General features: G+C 48.4%; 1 protein-coding gene across 1 annotated transcript in view; it reads right to left on the bottom strand.

Annotated features, from left to right (window-relative positions):
• The window catches only part of LOC144163093 (neprilysin-1-like), a 59,128-nt gene that overhangs the window by 22,424 nt on the left and 12,935 nt on the right, over positions 1–23,769 (bottom strand). The window contains exons 2-9 of the mRNA XM_077693895.1: positions 21,073–21,203; positions 18,865–18,906; positions 17,406–17,567; positions 15,754–15,837; positions 7,930–8,138; positions 3,209–3,403; positions 1,675–1,761; positions 567–697 (exon numbers count right to left, since the gene is read on the bottom strand). Of these exons, the coding sequence (XP_077550021.1) occupies positions 567–697; positions 1,675–1,761; positions 3,209–3,403; positions 7,930–8,138; positions 15,754–15,837; positions 17,406–17,567; positions 18,865–18,906; positions 21,073–21,154 (992 nt within the window). The 5' untranslated portion in view covers positions 21,155–21,203. The remainder of the gene's footprint in view (positions 1–566; positions 698–1,674; positions 1,762–3,208; positions 3,404–7,929; positions 8,139–15,753; positions 15,838–17,405; positions 17,568–18,864; positions 18,907–21,072; positions 21,204–23,769) is intronic.

Below are 23,769 nucleotides of genomic sequence, written 5' to 3'. Positions count from 1 at the left end.
GTTTCAGGCCCTTTGCCCGATCATTTGGAAGGGAAGATTTGAAAGATACCATACGGCATAGTATTAACGAGGGTAGGGGGAAGTAAGTCGACTTAGGTTACCCAGGTGCTCAGCAAGGTCCCGGAGCGCCATGTCTGATAAACAGACAGGAAGCCCATCCGCCGGAGCTTGACCTAAATTCCAACGGCTTCCATTCGCGGCTCCTAACCCTTCCCCTTTAAACTTCTCGCCAGGGTAGGTAAGAGCTTAAGTACACGGGCTCGCGGTACGCGGTGTCGCCACTCACCGTCATCAAGACTACTCAGGCCACCCCGTGAAAGTGGTTCGTGAATTGTATCGGCTGTTGCGGTCCAGTGGAAGTGGCTAAACCCCGAGTACAGCGAGTCGATTCCGGCGCTTTTACGGTTCAGTCTAAAAAAGGCGAACTTGCCTGTGTGCTGAGATTTTGCCGCAGGTGGTGTCAGTTAGTCGTAACCCATAGCCCCGCCATTACCATCGGCGCGTAAAGCACAGGAAATTGATTGTTTTTATGTTTGGAGGAGCGAAGTACAGTAGGATATACTTACGGACTGGCCTTCTGTAAGAAGGGAGTCATTTTTCTGTAGTATTCCAGAGCGTAGATTTCTAACGGCTGAGTTTCGTTCAGCGTGACGTTAATCTTGTTAAACTCCTTGTTCAATAACTCTAAAATAGGAAACTGAAAGAAAAATCACAAGAAGAAGCAAATGAATGGGAGATCTTTTTTTACAGGTGGATGACTCTTCCGTGACTCTCGGTGGCATATTTGCCTATTAAATACTGCCATTTCGGCTATAGAAAGAGCGGGGAAGAGTTTAACCTATACAGATAATTTAGTGAATCCCCCCAAGTTTTCATCTGGTTTTGCAGAACCACAGCAAATTCTGCGGTGCTATTTATTCGCGTGAAAGAAATAAACGTCAATTCTGCAAACATAACAGCTAATTACATATAAAGATGTCAAGAAGGAAAAAAAAACACTGGTGCAGTGTTGCATGCATCAAACAATGCAAACAGGCGTCCCCGCTGGCTACTAACCTTTTCTTTCACGTTTTTTAAGCGAAATGACACACGTAATGCAACCGTGGCCTAAGAACCTGCACAGGAGCGATAAGTAGCAGTCTTGGTTGCGCGATAAGTACTGCGTAATTTGATAGATCCCCAATGCGTAATTTGATACAGCCACATCCCAAGGCTATTGCTGCGCACGAAAACCATACATGTAGGGGTCATTGTGAAAAACGCGACTGTAATTAGCCTAGAGCTTCCGATAGGCAGCAGGTAGGCTACAGCTATAACATCCAGGAAATCCAGGCACGGTGGCTACCAATCGCGCAAACAGCCCCTGTGACGTCATGAGGGCTGGGTGACGAAGTGTTCCGTAAGTCGACACTGCCTCAACTGTTTTACTAAATATTAGGTTGATTGTCTGATGTTTCCGTTAATATTGGTATCCTTGTTATTGAGATAAAGCAGTTTCTTTAAAAAAGGGCTCGTAAACTAAGAGCGCAAGACTAGCACTAAATCTTTTGCCTCGAATGTGGCATTGGTATTTCCGTTTAAAATTGCACATACTGTTTCTTTTTAAAAAGCACTCGCTGTTTTTTCTTCTCTATAAAGAGTAATCCTTTCTTATATCATGGGTATAATACTCACGTGGGAAAAATTTCTCTGCAGGACACCTATGGTTGTTCTGTGGTGAATGGCCAACATATCCCGCCTTTCTTCGGGTGGTGCAGTAAACTGCAATTTGAAATATCCCGACACAAGTAATGTGCACTGCGTCAAAGACTGGTAGAAATGAGCAACCGCGAAAAGAGAATTAAAAGAACCCTGCAACACTGCTGATAGCCGCTTTCATTCTTTATTTCGTGCCTGGACGCACTGCAAAAGTTACCGTCAGAAGAGGATGGAACTGCGTGATTTGGTCGTCGTGCAGAGGCGCCTTCCAGTTTCGGTTTTGCTCTTGTTGCGGTATTCTTTAAATTGGCTAGCGAGTGCGTTTGTTGCTACAACTGGTAGGAAGCCCGCCACTAGCTGCGATATAGCGCGCGTCACGTCACTCAAGAGAGCAAAGAAAGCTCAAACCAAGAAAGAGACAACATTATTGGGGGGCAAGTTAATCCGTGATTTGATGGGCGTAGAGCCGTACTTTTTGTGGGAGGTTCTTTGTGACCCACTATTCCAAGGTTTTAATGTGCTGGTTGACTACGTCCTGAAAGCAATTTTGATTTAAAAAGAAAGCCTGAAGGAAGTGTTACAGGACCCCTTAAGTATTAAGTAAGGATTTGTCCTGTAATCAAAGCAAGCTTTTCTTTTTGAATTTCTGCAGCTCTCCTGCCACTGGAAACATAAATATGGCTGATGCTACACAAAGCGTGACACGCGGTTGCGGTGTCTCGTTCCGAATATCGTGGCGTGTCAGCGGGCATCCTTTCCCAAAGATCCTCTTCGAGTCTTATTTGTATCCCTACTACGGTCCTCATGAACGGCTGACGCTTTGTGCAGCCTAAACGTTAAGTCCCTTCTCTGAATTATTCTCGCCTTCAGTCATGAGACATAACTTATCGTCACCTTTATCGTTATGTCGTGAAAAACACTTCTGTACGTCAAAAAATGAGCCTTCATTTATAACAGCCTTAAAACACACGAGGTAACATTCAGTTTTTTTATCCAGTCAAGCTGCATATCGATTAAAATGAGTAAAAATAGGTTTTCGAGTCAGCAATTCAGCTGCCGTTGCTATCGCTGGCGCCAATAAATACCGCCACACGTTATCAGTTATCGTTATCATAGCAATAATACCTATGTAAAACAACGAAGTGGCCGACTCTAATTCATCGTTCTGAACTGGTTCGATAGTGACAAAGCTCACAACGAATGAGGGACAGGCAGAAGGAACCGAAACAAGCGCTTGTTCGTGTTCGTTCTGTCTGCCCCTCGTTTTTTGTCTGCTCATTCAATATGTACCAACTACCAACTGTGCCAACTATTCAGTATGTACCAACTAGCCTAACTTTCGGTTTGCTCCTGAAGGGGGCGTTGCGGGGCCGGTGTAAAATAAATTACAAGCCAAGGAGGGTGTGAATGATTTACTACCGAATTAAGCGAATACAAGCACAATGGAAATGCTCAAACTGTAACAGCAATACGAATAAAACAACTGCGAAAAACAAAAGCGTGTGCTTACATTGGCCAGCTTTCCTTCAAAGTCGACAATGTCATCGGCAAGTGTCTTGGCCTGGTGTTCGGTGATGTTAGGATTCATAAACCTTGCCGCTACTTCAATAAGCCTCTTATAGGCAGCAATGATGGCCTTGTTACCTTTTTTGTTCGGGTGTATGAGCTGATTACGGCCTACGTTCCCAAAACTGATTTGGTCCAACTGAAGAAGGAGAAAGAAAACGCGTTAACCACATACGCATTTCCACCTTCAGCTCATTTCCAGGGAAGGAAACTGGGGCCACGAAAAAAAGAGAGCCCTGATGAATGTGGCAGAGGCGTCACAAATTTTCGATTCCTATAGTACTAAACACTGGAATACGCGGCTGTAGCAAATTCTTTCTTTATTTTGACGGTGTGGCAGCAATTTAGGCAACAAATTAAGCGTCAAGAAGGTAGGTACATTGACGTTTCGGGGCCAGCTGAATGGGCTCTAGCTGTGCACGCCAGGAGATAGGCGGGGGAGAAGGGTGTTGGGAGGGAGGGAAATAACGTAGGGAGATTGTGTGGTGGCATTACAAAAAAAAAACAGTGTTCGAGGCTAGCGTATAGGGAGGGGCTATCGGGGTATGTGGTGCCTGCAGAAATGTGGTTCTATATTTCTTTGAATCAGGTGCCCGGAAAAAAAGGTCTGGTCTGCGAATAAAAAAATATCTGACCATCGTTTCCCATTGAGCCATGAATGAAATAACATTAGGTCTCGTCGTACAAAATATGACGGTTCGCTGATAAGTACGTCGTACGAACTTCCGGGTGAATAACGGAACATAAAAATAGGTGTAAAATGAATTTGTTTAGAGCACGGGCAACGATTCTTGCTTTTTGATATGCGAAGGCAGGTTTTCTGCTTGCCGTGAAAGCAGTGTCATCCAAAACATTTACCGAAAAAAGGTGCCCGAGAACATGCATTGTTTTTCAGGCATAAAAATTTAACAACTTTGTGCCGCAAGGTTTTAACGGGTCGAGGAATCCTTCTTTTAACAGTGGAGCTGTTGTAGGTGAAGCCTTTTTGACCACATGCTGTAAGCCGTACATCATGCCTGGTTAGGAGCCGATTCCCGTAGTGTTCTCTCTCTGATCATCAGCATCAACATCCTATTTAGGGTCATTCTGGACAAATTCGCGAAAAAAAGACGTGGACGAAGGGAACGGACAGGACAAGCACTGACTCACAACTAGTTTATTAACGGCGGGCATGCGGACTATAAACGTTTGCTACAGAAAAGAGAGAGAAGAAACAAAGCAATCAAACCGAACACACTCCCTCGTACCCCCTCCCCCTTCATAGTAAACCCTCAAAGACTTGACGTGGAACTCATGAAGAATAAACAAAGGGCCACTCCCGGGCTGATCAGGGGGTTACAAAACGTAGGAACATTAAGCTTGAAGGCACGTGCAAGTCAAGTGCGCATATTCTTTATCACACAGCGCTATCGACTAATTAACTTACGCAATCGTCTCCCAGTTTCCTGAGGAAGTTTGTTCGATTTGATTGCTTTGTTTTTCTCTCTCTTTTCCGTTGCAAACGTTTAAAGTCCGCACGCACCACTTTAATCAACTAGTTGTGAGTCAGCGCTCGTCCTCCCCGTTCACTTCGTCCACTTCTTTCGCGCCGTTGTCCAGGGGCCGAATTCTCTAAAAAACGGGCGTCGCTTTGAAACGACGGGGTAGCGCCATGCAAATGCATGTGTTCTGGGTTTGGAGCCGTCGCTTTGGGGTGTTTGCACAGGGACTGAGCCGCAGAAAAGCAGGGTAGCAACGGCGCGAAGCTACGAGCGAAACGACGGGGGGCAGTGGGTGTCACTTCGTGCCCTTGCCACACTGCTTTTCTGCGGCTCAGTCCCTGTACAAACACCCCAAAGCGACGGCCCCAAACCCAGAACACATGCATTTGCATGGCGCTACCCCGTCGTTTCAAAGCGACGCCCCGTCGTTTTAGAGAATTCGGCCACAGAATGATTCCATACCAACTTGCCCTACTCACCACTCTGTTACAGCCTATTTAGGACCACTTCAAGACGACGCCGCTCCGTCCTACGCCGCTCTAGTCCATTCCCTGCCCCCGAATTTCCGTCTTTCGTATCTCCATCGAGTTATCGGACTTACCCTTCGTTTAGTCCCGCCTCTTCGTATTCAATCAGTTACCCCGGTAGGTCACCGGTTGTCATTTCGTGCCACGACATGGCCCGCCCAAATCCATTTTTTTACTTGAACTATATTACCTTCTACTCCAGCTTGTACCCTTATCCACGAAGCTCATTTCCTGTCCCTAAGCGTTACTCTTATGGTATTCGTTCCATGGGCCGTTGAGCCGATCTAAGATCGCTTTCTAGTTGTTTAGTAGGTTTCCCTTGCATATGTAATCAGCGGCAGGACGCGTTGGCTGTATACTCTTCTTTTCAGGGATATAGGTAACTTACTTGCAATTATTTGGGAGTTCTTTCCGAGTGCACCCAAGCCCATACCTATTCTGCGCCAAATCTCTTTTTCGTAGTGGCGATCAGCACTGACCTTCGGCCCGAGGTAATTACATTCTTCTACTTATTCTAGCATGTCTGGCGGGGTATTGAGAAAGCTCGACTGGGAAAACGCAGGCTCACGGATAAACGGAGAACACTTGAGCCATTTGCGTTTGAGGTTTGCAGACGACATACTCTTGCTAAGTGAGTCTGCAGAACACCTGCAAAAAATGCTTCAAGAACTAAAATCAGCAAACAGAGCCGTCCGGCTAAAAATAAATATGAAGGAATGTAAAGTGGTGATAAATAAACATGCCTTAAAAGCCATGAAGACAAAATACAAGTTGGGTTTATTAGAAAGACTGCTTAGTCCCGATAACAATGATACCAATATCATCGCAATCTTCGAACAAATAACGGAGATATTAAAGAAAACGTGTGAAGCAGTCGCGACCCCATAGCCAATTTCCCGCAACTTTTCTATGACGTCACGGAACCTTGTTTGTGCGATTGGCGGCCGCCTAACGGACCTGTCGCGACGACACATGAGTGGACGTCCGTAATGGGGCCTCTAGTTCCGTTTGACCGCATCACTTGAATGCCAACGTGCAGTTAACGCACTGAAAATTATGTTTTATTGTTGGCCCGTATGACGTCATGCTTGCTCATAACACGTCACTGTGGCGCAAAATTTGAAAGTTTTTAAATACTTCTTGCTTTTTTTTCGCTAAAAAACATCTTTTCTGGCTGTAATGAAGCTAAGTAAGATACTGAATCCTAGTTCTTTCAAATTAAACGAAGTTGTATTTTCTCTTCATGGCTCCTTTAAGCACCCTCTTCTGTTATATAGCTACCCGATAGGAGAGTATAGTTCCCAGACCCGCCATTATTCTGTATCGGTTCTGTATAGGTTCCTCTCTGTAACGCTAGGGGAGGGACAGGAAAGGCAGCCTCACGCCACTGACGTTTAGCTGCCGATTCCATTGCGCGAAAGGTAGAACTTGCGCGGCGACGGCGCTGCCGTTCTCCGGCGAGCGCCCGTTGACGTTTGAGCCGACACAACGGAACTGCAGCCCCGCTGTTTCAACAGATCTCAGACTGGGTGGAATTGGTTTAATTTTTGTAGCGTGAGCTACACTAGCTGAGGTTGAGAAGTTTCGCGTGGCTCCTGGAGAGCCCTGCTGCGCATGCGCGAGGAGCAATGACATCACACGGGGCACAGAACGTTGCTCGCTGCCCGGCGTCTCTCACACACCCCACGCGCACAGCTTCTTCGCCGACCACCGTTCCGCACGTGGCGGCCCGGTCCACTTGATGATCATGCGAGGGGTGACCGGGTGTGGAACCGATGGCTCGTGCGTCGCAGCAGCACCGCCGTGCGCCTGTGGTACCAGCTTAGCTCTGGGGCTATTGGTGACGCTGCGCCGGAGCCGCTTGATAAATGTACATGTGTCACATAATGCGTATACCGTGTGTGTGTCACTGAAGCAGAAGTATGAATTATTATCAAGCTAATCGCAGACAATCCGAAAGCTAAGAATAACCAGCCGAACCTCAGTCCACGCTACGCATATCCTGGCATAGCCGATCTAGGCCCCTTTTTTTCACAGTCAGCAAGGTCACACAATTCAGTCAGAAAGGTCACAGCTAAGCCACTTTTTTTCACACGATTTTTTCACAGTCACCAAGGTCGCTGTTGGAGGAGCTTGGAATTTAGTTAACAGTGTATGATAACTACAGCACGTTTGGAAACTGTCCAGCGAAGCGCCTTCCGACAAGTGCGGCCTTTGCTCTAGCGTTTAGGGTAAGAGCCAGAGCGGGGTCGGTCGCGGCCTCAATGTAAACATTGTAAATAGGTCGATCATCATTTTTAACCGCAGTTCACCCAATCGTTTTGCCTTCCCGCCACGTTACAATATCAACACTTTAAGTCCACAACCCGATATTGCGGCAGTGCAATAAAACAACTAGACTCGTGTTATTTGCCAGGATATATAACCGACGCGGATGCCCGCAAACGCGCCCAAGGCACTATGTGATAAACATTTACTTGCACACACGGACACGTAAATGTGTACCCCTACGTGTTAGAGGGGTTGTTACTTTGCCTGCATCAGTTCGTACCGACACCCATACTGTTCCCCCGGCCACCGATTCTTCACAACCCTTCATGCGTGTGCCCACTGTTTTGGGGTAAAGGAGGAATAGATAATTCGGATGGTTTACCTACCTGGATTACGTAAGAAGTTATATACGTGCTGTCTCTTTCAATGCTCAGCTGCAGGATAGGAGTGAGCCCGACGTCCAGAAGCACCTTCGTCCAATTAAGCTCCTTGACGGGCACTTGTTCTTCTCGAGATAGTAGGGGCCAGCCTGCTAGTCCAGAATCGTTCATGATCTGCCACATCACCTTATGCTGATCGCCGGCGTCTGGAACAGCTGAAATCGACCACGTGTTAGCATGGTGACGTGTAATTGTTGAATGGAAGCTGTTAATCCTCAGGTCATTTATAATTTACGCCAACTTAACAAAGCGGTGGATTTTCGGGCCTCACACCAAGATGACATAAAAAATGGTCAGTTAGTTGTTGGAAGCTCACTACGATTATTTGCTCCACAAGGAGGGTGCGCTAATTCAGCGTTGCGAAGGCAAGGAAATCGGTGTTGTATTTCACATCCTACCAATGATAGCCTTCAGACTGTATGGTTCATACTGTATCTTTTCACGAAATAATCCTTCGCCGCTATGCATTTTCCAGCCGATGCGGCTCTGAATTTTTACGATCGTGCTTGTTCCTGGAAGTTAGGGCAGTCTTTTGGTTAAATGCTATTGCGCGATGACAAGACGAATACGGCTTAAGGAGACCACGAAGACACAATACAAGTTTGGTTCGCGCCAGAGACTTGTTTGTCCAGGTAGCAAGCATACTAATTGCGAGGAAAACCTCCATCAAGTAAGCTAGGTACTATTAGAATAAAGCAGGGGCGACTCACCCAAGAACCCACTGTCCCCTTTTTTGGGTCCTTGTGCCATCAAACGGACGTGTTTGTTTATTAGCGGCCGTCGATCTAAACCTCACCCGACAACAAACACAGAGGTGGCGGTAGGAAGCACCAGTAGAATCGGAAAGTCGTATGACTCTGCGACTATAGTGCTCCCTCTAGTTTTGTTTGAGCATACCACTTAATGCTTATGTGTACATTACACACGGAGAAGAGTGTTGTTAGTATTTCCTGTATTATGTAACTTTTGTGGTGCTGCGCAGCATTTTTGAAAATTTACGATATCGGTTTTTCGGCTAAAAAAAAAACGAAGGAACCTCACACTAACGCGATCGTTACAAAGGGGCGACGGAGTGGCAGGACGTGTTCGTGTCGGCTGCCGCCTTTATGAGCAGTTTTGACCGGGTATTTTTCTCGTTGGTGCCTAATTTTGTGCTCAACGGATCCGGGAAGTTACCAGCTACACCGGGATAGCGGACATTTTTCCGTGAGTGAACTGTACGTGACTTTACGGCCTTTTTTGTCTCGACCACGCCGGCGGAGGTGTTAGCCCTGATCGCCGTGTTCGTGGGCCGCGCCGGCCTTCCGGCCGTCTAAGGCTATTGTCATGATGGAATATGCTGTGGAGGGTGAAGACATTGCTCCGGAAGAAGTTTCGGAGGATGCTGGCTGGAAAATTCAGAGCGAGAGGAATTCTACGACCAAGGCAAGGCTACCATTTGGCGGCAACGCTGGTAGCCCTAACGTCGGGCTGGGACCCACGAACGGCCGAGTGAGTACAAACACGCCAGCTAGTGTGAAGAAGGGTATCATCCGGCGCGCGAAAATGCCTCCGCTGCCGAAAAATGATATTAAGATTATCGTCAGGATCAGGGGAGGTCTGAATATTGCCAAAATTGGTGCGGCCGTGGTGGCTGATGCAATCACGGCTGCTGCTTGCATAGACGATGTGAAGCGAGAAGCGGACACGATCTGCCCGAATTTTCAACAGAATATTGTGGTGGTTAGCACGCCGGAGGAAGAAAATGCTACGAAGTACGTGAGGATCAAGGATCTGTGCATTGCTGGGCCCATGCATGAAGCTGCGGCATATCGTGCGGCGCCACATGAAACGTGCAAGGGGATAATAAGAAACGTTCCTCTCAGCGAGAGCCCTGCAGCGCTCCATCGCAAGATTGTTAACCCGCATAATCCCCTCGCCCTGGCTGCCAAGCGAATCAAGGAGTCGGGCACGGTCATCATCGCCTTCGACGGATACAAGGTGCCCAATTATGTCCGGTATGGTAACGCACTGGTTAGGTGCACGCTTTACCGCAAGCAGATAGATGTTTGTTATGCGTGTGGAAAGTTGGGACATCGCGCTGACGTCTGCCCCTCACCGGAAGAGGCGGTCTGCAGGGGCTGCGGATCACCCAATCCCGGGGAACCCCATGGATGTATGCCCAAGTGTGAACTGTGTGGAGGTGAGCACATCACGGCGGGCAAGGAGTGCAAGCAGCGGTTCCGTACCCCATATGTGGTCAGGCGCCGTCGTTTTGAGCGGGCTATGGCAGATACCAAGGTTGAGGAAGAAGAGAAGGGAGGCTTCAGGTACGACGAAAACCAGTTTCCGTCGCTGGGGAAGACACCGGGGGCTGGGCAAGGACAGGAGCGTGGGCGTCGACGTTCCAGATCAAGATCAAGGGGACCAGGAAGAGCATCTCGCAGCCGCTCCGGCGGCCGGACTGGGAGCAGATCGGCGTCCAAGGTGCGCTTCGGACTGGACAGACAGTTGGGAACTGGGACTGGGCGTGGCCCCAAGGGGACTGAGGGGCTGGGTGTGCCAAGAGTGGTGTGTTGCATGGTCTACAAGGCAAGGGCCACGGTGGAGTGGCCAGTGATACTGCCTGGGTGGAGCGGGCAAGTTCCCGAATGGAGATGCGTAGTGTGGTAAGGCCAGAGCATGGTAAGAATGAGGAGAGATTCAAGAGGTTAGAGCAAGAAAACGCAGAGTTGAGAGAAATGGTGAGGATGCTTAGGGCAGAAATATCGGCTCTTAAGGGTGCGGCCGTCCCTGCACCGACCGATAGTGCAGTGCTTGAGCCTGTAGAGAGCATGGATGTTGCTGACGTAGGTGAGGCTGGTGGGTCGCGCCCCTCAAAAAGGAAGGCATTGACCCATGAAGCGGAGCCCGTGCCGAGGAAGTTGAGGTCTGAGGTTAAGGAGATGATGTCGGGTGTTATTGATAGTATTAAACAGGTCAACGATGGTCTGGTGCAGCTGAATAAGCGTCTCACGGAGTCGCTCGCCTCGATCGATAGAAGTTTCTCGGAGATGCGATGTAGAATCGAGGCGTTGGAGAACAGGTGCAATCTGAGTGCCTCTCACGCCCCGAGATCGAGATCTCAGTCTCCAGGTGCCCCGACAGGGAAGTCTGAGGCTCAGCAAGGTGGCTCGCAGCAACAACTTCAACATGGCGCGGCGAAATGAGACTTTTCGTGTATGGCAATGGAACTGTAGAGGGTATGCTCGTAAAAGGGCGCCTCTACAGCAGTATATTCGCACGTGTGAGGGTAGGCCGCAGGCTATACTATTGCAGGAGACAATGACGGAAGAAGTTTCTCTGACGGGCTACCGAGCCGTCTTCGGCGGATGTAAAACTAGGGGGACTTGCATTATGCTGGATAACAAACTGACGCAGGTGGTGCATGACCTTAAGATACCGTTCAGTTCCCTGGAATATGTCATGATTGAGGTGATTCCGAACCGGGTGACCAAGGGAAGCGTGTTTATTCTGAACGTGTACAGTGCCCCGAGAGATAGGGCGCAGAGGTTCAAGCTGCTTCTTCAGAAGGCCTCTAAGCTTGCCGGGAACCACCCGCTGATCGTGGCGGGGGATTTTAATGCTCCGTATCACGTGTGGGGGTACAAGCATGACACGGCCAAGGGCAGGGACCTCTGGCAGAACGCTGCAGAGTTCGACCTTACACTGGTCACTGACCCTGCCTTTCCGACGCGCATAGGGACGTCTTCGTGTAGGGACACCACCCCTGACCTCTGCTTTGTAAAGAACGCTACCAGGCCTAGTTGGTGCAATCTTGTCGGTGACCTCGGTAGTGATCATTACATTAACCAAGTCGCTTTTGAGGTTGAGGGTAGGCGCCCGAGGGAGTTGACCTTTATAGACTGGGATAAGTTTCGGGTGATCCGGGAGGAGAGAGGAGAAAGGGAGGAGAATATCGTAGGCCTGAACCGGCCGTCTCTGGAGGATTGGGTCGCCCAGGTGAAGGAGGATGTAAAGGAAGCTACGGAGAGGATCACTACGGATCTGGAGGTGGACAGTGTTGATAGCAGGCTGGCCCACCTGATTGAAGCCAAGCAGTCTGTGCTGGCTAGATGGAAGGGGCAGCGGCTTAATCGCAGGCTGCGTAAAAAGGTTTTAGAGCTGAATAAGCTGATTGAGGAGCACTGCCAGCTTTTGTCTAGGCAACAGTGGGATGAGATATGTAACTCGGTGGATGTGCAGGTGCGCAACGGGAAGTCGTGGGGCTTGCTTAAGCATTTGCTCAGCGATTCCAATACGAGAGCTAGTCAGGGGCACGTCCTTGCTAGAGCTATACACGATGCAGTGAAGTCTGCCTCGAAGGAAGAGCTGGTCGAGCAGCTGGCCAACAAATACCTCCCTGTTGCAGCCCCGGATGATCTTCTGGTGGAGCAGACGTACACGGGGGACGACAACTTTTCCTTAGATGAAGACTTTTCTGTGGAAGAGATACGTACGGTTTTGCATAACCTTAACAGCAACTCCGCTCCCGGGCCGGACCGGATTTCGAACAAGCTTTTGAAGAACCTGGACAATAGATCGATCGAGTACCTTACCGGGGAGGTTAACGCTATGTGGAGAGATGGGGAGGTTCCGCAGCAGTGGAAGACAGCTCTCACGGTGCTGATTCCTAAGCCTGGCAAAGCCCCGAGCATTGATAACTTAAGGCCCATTTCGCTCACTTCATGTGTGGGCAAGGTGGCGGAACATGCGGTGCTCAATCGGCTTACGAGGTACCTTGAGGAGAACGAAGTGTACCCCCACACCATGATTGGTTTTCGGGCCGGGCTGTCGACTCAAGACGCAATGAAGCTTATCAAACATCAGATCATTGACGGGGGTAGTGGGGGCGTTAAGGCCATCCTAGGGCTGGATCTAGAGAAGGCTTTTGACAACGTTCGACACTAGTATATTCTGAAGTCTATTTCGGATCTAGGCTTGGGGGCGCGATTTCACGACTATGTGAGGTCCTTCTTGTCAGGTAGGAAGGCTACCCTGAGGGTTGCGGAGATGGAGTCTCGGACACTGGATCTTGGGGACAGGGGCACTCCTCAGGGGGCCGTCATCTCGCCCACATTGTTCAATCTGGCCATGGTCGGATTGGCCAGGAAGCTCTTGGAAATTGATGGTATTAAACATACCATGTATGCTGATGATATAACCATATGGTGTCCTGGGGGTAGTGAGGGATATATCGAGAGTGTTCTGCAGGAGGCAGTAGATGCAATTGAGACTTATTTGGTTCCAACGGGGTTAAGGTGCTCTCCCGCCAAGTCAGCGCTGTTGGTTTACAGTCCCACTAGAAGGGGACCCAAGCCCAGGGGCTGGGTTCCCGTGGACAAGATTAGCATTCAACTTCGCACGAGGAATGTGGATATAATACCTAGGGTAGATAACATCAGGGTTTTGGGAATGCTGATTGAGTCTAATGGCGCCAACACGCTGACGATCGCGAAACTTATTGCCAAGACAGAGAATGCGGTTCGCTTAGTGAAGAGGGTGGCCAACAAGCAGAATGGGTTGAAGGAGGACAGTCTAATCCGGCTTATGCACGCCTTTGTGTTGTGTCACTTTACCTATGTGGCGGCTATGCACAAGTGGAAGCCTTCAGAGAAGGAGAAGCTTGACACGCAGATAAGGAAGATCACCAAGAAGGTGTTGGGAGTGCCGATGTGCACCAGCAACGAGCGGCTTCTCCAGCTGGGTATACATAATACCTTGGATGAGATAGCTGAGGCTCAGGAGAGGGCGCAGATGGTGCGTCTCTCTACGACTAGCGCGGGTCGGCAGATTCTGAGAGAGTTAGGTGTTCCTCAGGAGAGGATTTCGCTGCTTCACGTCGGTATACCCTTGAAGGCCCGTCAGCGGTATCAAGTGATGCCTATTCCTAGGAACATGCATCCGGAGCGAAATGTCGGTAGAAGAAAGGCCAGGGGGGCTTGCCTGCTGAGACTCATTCGTAATAAGAATCAGAGGGTTAGCTTCGTCGACGCTTCTTTTAACGAAGAGAGGAAGGCGTTTACCGTAGTTGTCGTGGATAATGAGGGCGCGGTCGTCAACGCTGCTTCTGTTCGGACTGATAGACCGGACGACGCCGAGCAGGCGGCTATTGCGCTCGCCCTGGTTGACAGGAGCAGGCCTTTTGTGTATAGTGACTCAAAGTCAGCCGTTAGGGCTTTCAAGAAGGGCTCGGTGGCTAAGGTTGCTTTCAGAATTATGAAGAACTGTGAGATCTCTCAGCACTACTTATGTTGGTTTCCTGCTCACCTTGGGATGATTGAAGGAGCCCCTCTGAATCTCAACGAGTCTGCTCATGCGGCAGCGCGAGACCTTACCCTCCGCTCTGCCCCGCGCCACGGCGTGACAGCACTCCCTGAGAACAGAGACCCCCCTTCCACATACAATGAGGTAACTAAGTACTATCTTCTTAACCGCAGGATTTACGGTTTGCCGCATCCTAAACTAAACCGGGCTCAGGCACTTACATTACGCTTACTGCAGACTGGCACTTATCCTTGCCCGCGGAGGCTCCACATGTTTTATCCTGAGACGTATACGGAGCCTTATTGCATGGACTGTGGTGATTTAGCCACACTGGAACACATGCTCTGGTCTTGCGAGCGAATTGAAGATCCGGCTATCAAGGACGCGTCCAGGTGGGAGGCTGCACTTCGCAGTCCGAACCTGGACGATCAATTCTGGGCTGTCCAGCAAGCTCACGACGTGGCTGTGAGGCTTGGCCTTTCGGTCCCGACGTGGGAGCGGCCCGCTTAGTGGTTCATTTATCACTATTTGCAGGACCAAATAAAGTTTTCCCTCCCTCCTCACACTAACGCGTACAAATTGAAGGCAGCGAAGCTTTCCGCAACCTTCACGACCACCAAGAAGGTTTAAGTCCACGACTGCAGCCGATTTGTTTCTTCTTCGCTGCCGCAGCGACCTTTACTCTATCACTGTTGCTATAAGTGTGAGCGTCCTTCATTTTTTTTGGAAGTGGTAATCATTGGACATCACCTTGCAGGGGCGTACGCTATGAAGTGTCTTTCTCGCCCGGAAGTGTATCCCAGTGACGTGTGTGCGGTGTGTGAGAAGGACAGAGCCCTGACGGCTCACATCCTGTGGAACTGTAACGTGAAAGAAGGTACTACAGAGACGTTACCACCGCACCTGGCCGGTGCGGTAGTTAGCAAGGACTACGACGCCCAGCGTAAGGCCGTCCAGCAAGTGTTGGAAGCCCTCGAGCGTCAGCGGCCGAAAGCACTGTCTCCTCGGAGGCTGGGTGTGAATAGGTAGCTGATGGCAAGGGACCGTCCAGCGCGACGTTAGGCCGCGTCATATCTGCCGGACAAATAAAGACGTTTTCTCTCTCTCTCTCTCTCTCGTTCCGAACAAGTGCTGCCACGCTTACGGCGAACTATGGATTTTTTTTTCGTCAGTCATGGTAACTCTCCATAAATGGGTATACTTGGCTCGACAAACGTGCACAGGAGACGCTGGGCGGTTGTCGCGAGGCCCGCGCCCACGTGCGCGCGCTCGGCAATTTCTTAGTATTTTCAACTGCGAACACGAAAAATTGCGATTTTCTAAGCAGCTTCACTGTTAAACGTTTTGGGGCAGCAATCGGTTTTAGTGACGTACCGAGGGCTCGCTCTGTAAAATAAAGGTGCATGTGGATTTCGGGGACGCCTTGAAATGGAAGCTGCGTGTAACACGAGAATCGATAACAATTTGCGTCCGCTCGTCACTTACCCATGCAAGCGTTGTAAGCCAGGGCCACTTTGTCCGTTGTATTCTGGTTGTCGTCGTAAACAAGGGTCATGTTCCCTAGAATCCCTAGAGGTGATGAGGCGTCACTCAGTAATATTTCTAGCTTAAATAGTAACAGTACGTTCAAAAATGTTGTGCAACATTCACTTACGTATGCATCGTAATCAAGAGGGGTAAAATGTAATATGATTACGCTTAATTTGTAATCATTAATACTTAGGACAGGTAAAGATCGCACAAACACGCATTCTTTTGATGCGCGATAACTGCGTTAGTACTGACCACACTTACAAGATTCTTGCGAGAGGCGATCACTCGGGCTTCACTGTGCAAGACCATTTACAGCATCGGCGAAGATGGCTAGGTACCCCTTGAATTCTACTAGAGTATAATACCTCGTTAACTCGAACTCGCATATCTCGAAAAATCGGCTGAGGTGAAATTTTCGCGGCACCAAACCGTTTCCTATACGTCCCATGCATTTGTTGCCCTTTATTTTGAAGTATTTTTGGGCCAAACGGCGGATATCTCGAAATCTTGACTCCGAGTGGAACAAAAATTTCGCCGCCGCGGACCGTTTCACAAGTATCGCGCGATGCCGCTGCGCTAAGTCCCTCGTTTTTTGTATTTTTTTTTTCTTTTTTTTCCTCTCGTTTAGCTGCGCCTACCACAAAGCCGATGTTTTCCCCGAACGTGAAGCCTGAGCCTAGAAGTATGTCAACTTCGTCAAGCAACCCGGCCGGTGAACGTCCCTGGTATGTTTTTTTTTTTTTTTTTTTCACTTTCAAACCATTATAAAAGCAATATTTGAAGCTGCCGTTGAAGAGCTCGTAAGTAGTAGAGCCTTTATTGTAAAGAACTCGATATTTCATGTCAATTCGCGTAACGTTACTTATCTCGAAAATCCGCTTATCTCTAAATATTTCCCGGTTTTTACTGCTTCGAGTTAACGATGCATTACTGTACTTTGTTCACATTCAGTTTGTAAACAAATGGTCTTCGCATGCAATGTCGCACTTACGCCACAGGCCGAACATTATGCCCGTGCCACGGCATAAAGAAACGTATATTTAAATGACTAGTTATTTATCGGTTACGATGGTGCGTTGGCGTTTCCAACTGCAGTTTCCCAAGAAAAAGCAGCCGATTGCTCCGATTAGAATCCCTGTATATGGCTCCCCTAGGGGAGCAGAGTTGCGCGTCCATCCACCATCTTGAGTTCCAGGTCGTGCGGGAAAGCCACCCTTCTCGCGTGAAAAAGCTGCCGCCGCGCCAGTGGCAGCGGCGAGGAGCAGTGGCGAGGAGCGGCCCGGCGAAAACTCGCGCACGATATTGAACCGCTTATCAGATGAGCGTCCACCGCTGCCGCTGCTTCCACAACCGCCGATGCCCAGTTGAGTAGAACTGACTGTGCGCAGCACTGAAAGCGGGCTTTCTGTCGAACTGGAACCCGCGGCATGTGGCAATCAGATGCGCAACTCTTGCGCTACGCGATATACAGGAACTCTATCTCCGATTAACCAACACCGCCCTCTGCAGGTCATTTGTGCGTGCGGAGCATACCACCCCTTACATATTTAGAGTAGGTTACTTTAGAAGTACACTTTTCTCGAATTAGAATATTGATACTTTACCTCTCAAGGTTTCTTGCAACACATCATTGAGTATATTGAACGATCCATACGACGATTTGCTCTCCGGTATTGTGTGGTTCTTTACCCATCCTCCACAAGCGTAAGAGTAAAAATTTTTGCATGGGTCCGCACTTGGGTTGAGCGACTCCTTAATCTCCTGTGCTGAAAACAAAAACGATCTTGTTATTGTCGGCATTTTCACAAGTGGATAATATAACGAAAATTGTCCGCGTATCTGCACACTTCGGTGCAAATGTCGTTGAAAGACGATGGTCTTCTGCCATGGCGCCGCCACGTATAGGCCTCCGGCCTCTTTCCCGCCCACCTCTCACACCCTTTCCCCAGCGTTTCGCCGTATGGTGGAGGTCTGCTCGAGTCAATTTAGTTTTACCACGTTCCACTGCTTGCCCGCCATCTACTTTAACCTTTAGTTACTGTTAAACCTTTTGGACTGCCGCCACGAGGCCTAGCAACTGGCTCTAGCGCTCTTTGTATTTTGGGGTCAAAACATTGTTTTCAACGCGTATTTTTTATTTGCTATCGCATACGTGGAGCAGTCATGTATTTAAAAAAACACTACAAATACCACTTGCGTATTGATGTGTTGCGTCAAATATGCCTAATGTTTTCTCTTTGCTGAACAATGTTTATAAGTACGAAGTGTGTTTCCACATTTAGAAGCTTGGAAAAGTTTTGCCTGATGAGATTTCACGTTCAGAAATTCCTTCCAACTTTCTGCTGCAGCTGAATCGAGAGACACACAGACAGACGAAAATTTTCTCGTTTATGTAGCCGAAGAAAGACTATCGTCTTTAAAGCATGCGTAATCGCTGCGAGCAATGGATTTGAAATGGAGCGCATTCTTATGTAGAAAACCACTAGCGCCATGTTTGAAGGCTGGTTTTGAGGCTGTCTGTCACAGTCGCAAGCGGCGGTCTGCCGCAGCCATAGCCTCTGCCGCAGCCATAGCCTCTGCCGCAGCCATAGCCGCAGCCATAGCCTCTCAACCATAGCCAAGATCGGGCCTCGCCAGAGTGTGTATGCTTTTACAAACATAACTGGATGCTTATTGTTACATATATCACATTTTTCTGGGTATCGGGGCACGAGGTCTACTACGAAGATGTATCGTGATGATTTATATCGAAAAAAGCTCTTCATCTCAACACACTACCTTAAGTCTGCACGACCCAGCTGAAATGCAAGTACTATTGCAATATGCAAGTACTGCGCATATTACGGGTTTTAATGGCCCAACATGTCTAGTTGCGGCATTTTCTGACAGAAAATATTTAATTATTAAGTTTGAGCCGCAAAAATTGTCAAAAGATTTGGATTGATTGCGGTGATAAATCACAGCTATATTAATCATACAACTTTTGTTTGCGCGGCCCTTTCCTATCGACAAGTAAATGTTGTACACCACAAAATAGATCAAAAATGTTAAAATAGGCTGTACCTCTTTGCAGGCACACGGGTGAACTGCAGACAAAGTAGTCCTCTGAAAAGCGAAAAAAAATGTTATTCTGAAAATGAACCTTTTGATATAAAAGGCAAAAATAATACCTGTCTTCGTACCAGCAATAACGGGCTTATGGTTAGCAGACGGGTATTGAGGGATACCTTAAGTGGCCTACCTTATGTGTTCTCCGTGTGCGTTTATACAAGGTGATTTACAAGGGCAATTCACTTCTCCTTATCGACTATATATTTCACTACGCTTGCAAAACAGCCTTTATCCCAGTTGATGAACTGATGCGCGAGGCTTAAACAAATTGGTAGCTCGACTGTTCTTGTCAGTGCCTAGCTATTGACTGCGAGCTAGAATCTAAACTCAACCGCGTAACCGCGACACGTAGGCACTCTTTCGGCATACTGCAATGAGGCGGCTTGTAATTGACCATCTTCACCGGTTATGCGTCCATTTCCCGGGGATTGATCCCGGGGAGCGTATTTCCAAACGCTTCACTGTACAGCTACCCCACGTGACATGTGTCGTCGCGCGATGAAGAACGTTGAATTAACGGGGTCACAGGCTGCCGCCCGAACCTAAAGCGACCTGAAACACGCCAAATCCCCATTATTATTAAAAACAACACGTGAAATTTAGTTTTTAAAAAGATTTGAAAAAAAATAAAATTACAGGTACACCCGGTGGCGCTCGAACCCAAGCCGTCAGCGCCAGCGCCAAGAACTCTACCTAGAAGCCACAAAGCCTACGGCAAAGGTACTTTCAGCAAGACTTAAACAGAATTGCGCGTGCAGTGACATCACATATGTAACATGGTGCGCTGTGCAGCGAAGGTTTTGGAAACACGCTCCCAGTGACACCTAACCTTTTCTTATGGGTTGGGAATGTGAAGGAATGGACGTCCACTTGAACGCCTGAGACATCTTCCACAGTATCGGCGCGACGCCATTACTCATCAACAACGCCTTGTTTTTGTTCTGTCTTTTTTTTCCTTCCTGCGGTAACAGAGTAATGTTACAGGGACAGTTTCGATCAGTACTCGACAACACAAATTCTCGCCGCGTATCAGGCTCCACAAATTACTCACCTCGACTGTAATTTTCTGCAAAGATGCAATGAGTTTACCATGGTACATGAATGACGTCATGGTTTTTAAAGTGGAGCTGTTGTAGGTCTAGCCTTTTCGTAAGTCTACTGTAGGTCGTGCGTAACGAAGGGCAGGACCAGGTTCCCAGAACCACCGGCGGCCTCGCGGAAACCCGTTCTCAGACCCATCGATAGAGGGCGCAGTTGTTTCGAGAAAAAAGGGAAGCTACAACGTCGTTAGAGATGTACAGGGCTGAGAAAGTGGACATCAGAAAGGAAAATTTATGCGATAATTCCCGGGGCAGTGCTTTGTTTTTGAGGCTAGAGCAGGTTGCTTGCGAACTAAGAGCTTTGTGGGTAAGTATTCACAAAATGATGGGGTATGCGTGGTCTGCGGAAAAGAAACAAACTATGCGGCACATATTGTTAGAATGCGAGGGTATCCATCCAAATCTACACGAGGGAAATATTCGGCTTCCAGAAGCCCTAGGACTTAAGGGGAGCACAGAGAAAGTTGACTTCAAGGCTGTCGAGGCGACGAAAACAAGATTAGAATGCTGGTGGACGAAAAGCAGAGAGGGAAAGATTGCCTAGGACAGCTACCACCTGTAACAGGAAAAAAAAGTATTTTGTGCTTGATAAGTCTTTTGTGCCTGCCGTAAGAGCAGCGCTAGCATTAAAGGAAGAGTATAAAACATAGGTATATAAGTTTTTTTGGTTATACGACACGTCATCACCCCGTTACAAAGGGGGTACAATACCAAGGGGCTACCGATAGCAATAGCAATCTTCATTATCATCATCGGCAGGTTCCTTCTTCTTTCGCTAGGGGAGGGAGAGGGGAGGGAGCCACCCGCCGCTGCCGATTCCTTTGCGCGAACCGTAGGACTTTCGCGGTGACGGCGCTGCCTTTCTAGGGCGAGCGCTCATTGACTTTCTACCGACACACTGGAACGACACCTCCGCTGTTTCAGCAGATCTCGCATGGGTGGAACTGGGTTCAACTTTCTTTTTGTTGTGAGGACATTTATACTCAGTGCCATCTTTTTTACAGCAACAAGCAGCTATATTTTTCTACGATTTATAACAACAATTTGTTTTCAAACTTGCCTTCGCCCGCTTCATTGGAAAGAGGTAGCAGATTGACAACGCGTATCCACGTTAACAGGCCCAGAAAATGTATCCAATGCATAATTTGAACTCCCGAATTTTGTTCCAGTCAGTGGGCAAACACCGGGATTCTGGAATGAAAAAAAAAAAAAAACCATTGAAAGGATATATTAAATACGCACTTGTGTTCTTGGTACACATATTAATTATGCGCGTTTTATCAGTATAACGCTGCTGCTTTTACTTGCAAGAATGGTAAATTTTATTCGTCACCTTGATAAGAAATATTTAAAAGATATTTCCGAATATTTTTATGGGTGCTGGAAAGGTATAACTCGTTTAACAATTATGGGCGTTCCCCGAGCCGAAGCAACATCTTGGCTTTGAGGCGCGCCGTAGTGGAGGGCGCCGGACTAATTTTACGGGTTTCTTTAACGAAACGTACAAGTCGTGCCTCGTAATATCGGTTACTCTAGTTATAGATCATTTTCGTGACAGCCATACTTGTTATAGGCAAAAATTGAAGGGTTCGTTAGTATGTAACTCTCTGCTCGTCAACGGAGAAGGCTTACCTTGGCGAAATTGGGATGAACCCGCGCATTTTGTCTTCTTTTTAAGGTGAACAGCAGGCATGAACACAGCATACCCGTCGGGGAAGCTCAGTGGCTAAGGCGTTGTGGTGCTGATCCCACAGACGCGGGTTCGACTCCGGCGTTTGTCCCTGTCGTCCTCCTTCGTCCTCCGTCTACATTTTGCTCTTTAAACACCTACATGTATAACGTAGTCAACCCGGACCGCTCAAACGGACCTATGCGATTGAAACTGCGGAAGTTCTCGGGAGAAAAGCACTGAGTGAGTGCTAGTGGTGACTGCGCCATCTGTGTGGTCAAGGTTGCGGCCCTGCAGCCAGCCACCCTGTAAACGCGAGCATTGAGAGCGGGATTGCATCGAGGACACGCTTTCTGAAGAAAGGGATCGATGGCCCGTAAGCAGGCGTAGGGAATTTGAAGTGCAGAGCACTTTAGGGTAGGGTAAGTGTAGCTCGCTCGCTGGACCCAAGAACAGCCACACGGCGTTCGGTTGTAGCCGCTGTCTTCGCGGCGCAACCCAGAGGCTGCGAAAGCCAAGCTATTTATATAGCCATAAGCGTTCGAAACTGGTGAACCGCTGGCGCCTGTCATACATCTCTCCGTTGTTTAGCGCAAAGAAAACTGCAGGTGCATTTGAGGCAAAATATACGTAACTAACCTGCAGCGCCCGCGTTCATTTAGTTATGAACGCACGTTGGGTTGGTTTTTACGATAGTAAGCGAAAAAAAAATGGCAGTGCAACGCCGGCACGTGCGGGAGGAAAAGCAAGCACAAAAGAACAGAACTCCCGCTGGCGCACTTCCAGGCAGGGGGTGCGCGAGCACTGCGAGGGCGGGAAATTTGAATTGCATTGGGTGGCAGCAATGAGCGGATAACGGCGCTACAGCCCATTATGGCGTATCACTGCTCTGCACTTCAGACGGATTTCACACTGAGTGGAACGGCTTGCATTTTTCATGTTCCGGTAGTTTTCTTCTATTTGTTTGCGGTTGACAGCGCTGTGCAGGAACCGCGTGGGCCTGAAACAGTTTGAGCCCGCTCCCGTCCACACGTGTCTGCTAAAAGAAAGCGAAGATGTGTGTCTTGCCATCCTACCACTAACCTCTCACACAAAAAAGAACAAAAAGGAGATCATCGCTGCCCTATAAAAGCAAAAAATATGTTGGGGTCATCTTTTTGTTCGCCCCATAATCCCATCGCTCTTTAACGCAGTTTTTCGGCGAAGCAACTAGGAGCGCGGCCTTTTCCAAACAAGAATTGGCCGATCTGTGCTGGCGTTGCCGTAACAGATTTGTCACTACGCGCGATGTGGCGATTTCATTCCAGGGAGCAAAGGCTGTTCATTTGTTGGAGGCAAAACACCTGTGTGAGACACTATGGCGCACAATTGAGTACTCTAGGGTAGCTAAATTAACGCGAGGCCTTGCGGTTGCATCGTTGTGTACGATATGTCAACAAGACCTAATGTAACCAATTGCTTGTGTTGCGAAATCATATTTCAAGCAAGGGAATGACACGGTGACATCATCCAGGGGAGTATTTAGTAATAAATGGAGATATGCTCGTTGGTTAGGCAACACCAGGCTGTCGTACTGAAGCATGCTGCTGTATTGATGGTCTGTCCACCGCCATTTTCACAAACAGACGCAACGCATGGAACTACCGGCAGGGATCCTCTGCCACGACCAGTCGCACTATTTACTAGAAATTCCATCCTATGAAATTGTTCATAATTGTAGATCAGATCCCGAAGGGCGGACGAATGTGCGTCGAATTGGGATGTTTGCTATCGGTCGATTGTCGCGAACGTACTATCGGCGTCAAATGAAACGCGAACACGAAAATATGAACCTGAGCACACAAATAGCACCATTTCTTTCCGTGCAAGGCAGAATGACGCGTGTCTTAGTTACAAAAACAAAGTTGTGAAAAGTGGATTTCCAAACACACCAATAGCAAGCCATTATATGAACTCTACGAACATTATTGTTCAATTTTGCACGTTCTAGTTCATACTTTCGTGTTCGCGTTTCATTTGACGCTGATAGTACGTTTTCATGACGCGAAGTGTGTTTGAGGACTCGTGTGTGGCTGGCGACGACTGGCT

The sequence above is a fragment of the Haemaphysalis longicornis genome, unplaced genomic scaffold, assembly GCF_048455015.1.
Source record: "Haemaphysalis longicornis isolate Haplotype H1 unplaced genomic scaffold, Haemaphysalis longicornis Haplotype H1 scaffold_12, whole genome shotgun sequence".
Classification (NCBI taxonomy): domain Eukaryota; kingdom Metazoa; phylum Arthropoda; class Arachnida; order Ixodida; family Ixodidae; genus Haemaphysalis; species Haemaphysalis longicornis.
Note: the sequence above shows the minus strand (reverse complement) of the source record. Positions and strands in the feature narration are given on the sequence as shown.